This window comes from Oxyura jamaicensis, chromosome 25, assembly GCF_011077185.1.
Source record: "Oxyura jamaicensis isolate SHBP4307 breed ruddy duck chromosome 25, BPBGC_Ojam_1.0, whole genome shotgun sequence".
Taxonomy (NCBI): domain Eukaryota; kingdom Metazoa; phylum Chordata; class Aves; order Anseriformes; family Anatidae; genus Oxyura; species Oxyura jamaicensis.
The window spans coordinates 1584726-1586699 of record NC_048917.1 but is presented as its reverse complement, the minus strand read 5'-3'; the positions used below and the strand labels follow the sequence as shown (position 1 = coordinate 1586699).

General features: G+C 70.5%; 1 protein-coding gene across 1 annotated transcript in view; it reads left to right on the top strand.

Annotated features, from left to right (window-relative positions):
* Positions 1 to 1961, top strand: part of KIRREL1 (kirre like nephrin family adhesion molecule 1) — a 20671-nt gene extending 18710 nt beyond the window's left edge. Inside the window, exon 13 of the mRNA XM_035346619.1 lies at positions 150 to 1961. Within this exon, the coding sequence (XP_035202510.1) occupies positions 150 to 834 (685 nt within the window). The 3' untranslated portion in view covers positions 835 to 1961. The remainder of the gene's footprint in view (positions 1 to 149) is intronic.
* Positions 1962 to 1974: the final 13 nt, after the last annotated feature.

Below are 1974 nucleotides of genomic sequence, written 5' to 3'. Positions count from 1 at the left end.
GGGATGGGGATGGGATGGGATGGGGATGGGGATGGGATGGGGATGGGATGGGATGGGATGGGATGGGGATGGGGTGGGGATGGGGATGGGATGGGATGGGGTGGGATGGGATGGGACGGGATGGGATGGGATGGGGATGGGATGGGATGGCAGAAGGTTGGGAGGGGATGGATGGCATGGGGTGGGGATGTGGACGAGGATGAGGATGGCATGGAGATGGGGACAGGGGCCAGGACAAGAATAGGGATAAGAACAGGAATGGGGCATGAAAAAAGGGAAGCACGGAAGAGGGAAGGAGCCGGGTCCTCGCCCGGCCCACCCCAGCCACCCTCCCCTCCCACCCCCCCCCCCCCATCCCCGCAGGACCCCACCAACGGCTACTACAACGTCCGTGCCCACGAGGACCGCCCGGCCTCCCGCACCGTCCTGTACGCCGACTACCGCACGCCGGGGCCGGGGCGCTACGAGGCTCGTCCCCCCTCCCGCCTGTCCCACTCGAGCGGCTACGCGCAGCTCAACACCTACAGCCGCGGCCCCGCGTCCGACTACAGCGCCGAGGCGGCCGCGGGCACCGGGGCTCCCCCGGGCACGGCGGGGGGCGAGACGGCCAGCCAGCTCTCCTACGAGAACTACGGGGGTCACGCCGCCTACCCGGCCGGCGGCGGCTACGGCGGCTACCGGCTGGGCTACGGGCAGCCCCCCAGCCTGGAGCGGGCGCCCTACGACGCCTACGACCCCATGGGCAAGTACGCCAGCGCCACCCGCTTCTCCTACACCTCCCAGCACTCGGACTACGGGCAGCGCTTCCAGCAGCGGATGCAGACGCACGTCTAGGGGTGGGGGGGGGGCGGCGGCGGGGCCCCGGCGACTGTCCCCTGATATTCAGGGGCTCATCCTGACCCCCCGCTCCACCCCCATCTCCTCCTCGCCCCGATTACTCCGTGCGCCGGGTCCCTTCTCTTCGAGCTTCCAGTCCCCCGCTGGGATAGCGGTCGTCTTCGCGGTACCTTCCCCAAGGGGCGCGGGGCGTCCTCCTCCTGGCCCCGTGCCCCCCGTCCCGGACCCCCTTCCCCGTTCCCGGCTCGGCTGGGAAGGGGGGAGCCCGGAGCCTTCCCCGATGGGGGCTCAGCCCCGCACACCCCGGCCAGCACCGCCCGTCCCATGGCACACGTGTGGCCGTGGATGTAGGCGCTGTGCCTGGCTTCTGTTTTCTCCCCAAAATGCCCCAGCCCAGCCTGTTCCCGTTCCCTGTGCCTTGACTTTTTGGGGTTGGCCCGCGCTGGGGGCCGGCTCCCTCCCGTCCGTCCCACCAAGCCCCCGCTCCCACCCTGCCCCGAGCCGGTGAGCAGGGGGCACCCCGCTCACCCTGGGGGTCCCGGTACGGCGAGCCCCCAAAAACACCCCCATGCCAAGGGGACGGGGGGGCCTCAGTGAATGTATTACAGGGATGGGGGGTAGGGGCAGCTGCTGGACCCTGAGGCTGGGCGAAGGATTTCGGTCCCCAGATGGGCACCGGGACCCCAGAACAAGGGGGACCCCAGAACAAGGGGGACCCCAGAACAAGGGGGACCCCAGAGTTCCCCCGGGAGCAGGGAGCTGGGGCTCTGGCTGGGGCACGAGGGATTTCGGGGGCACTTTGTGAGCTCGATGCTGGGGAGGTTTAGGGGGGAATTCGGCTTCCCAGCTGCATCCTGCCCAGCCCAGCTCTCGGTACCGGCACCCGCCAGATTCTGGGGGGGGGGGGGGTCCCCGTGGACCCCTGGGATTAGGTACGAAGCACCCTCCCTGCCTGCCTGGCTCTGCCGTGGGGATCGGGGCGAGCGTGGTGGGCCCCCATCCTGCAGAGCCTCCTCCTCCTCCTCTTCCTCCTCGCTGCGGAGCCGGCCCCGCGGCAAGCAGGTACGATTCGGCCGCAGGACGGTTCGGGAAGGAAGGGGCACGGCACTGGGGTGGGGGGGGGGGGGGGGGGGGGGG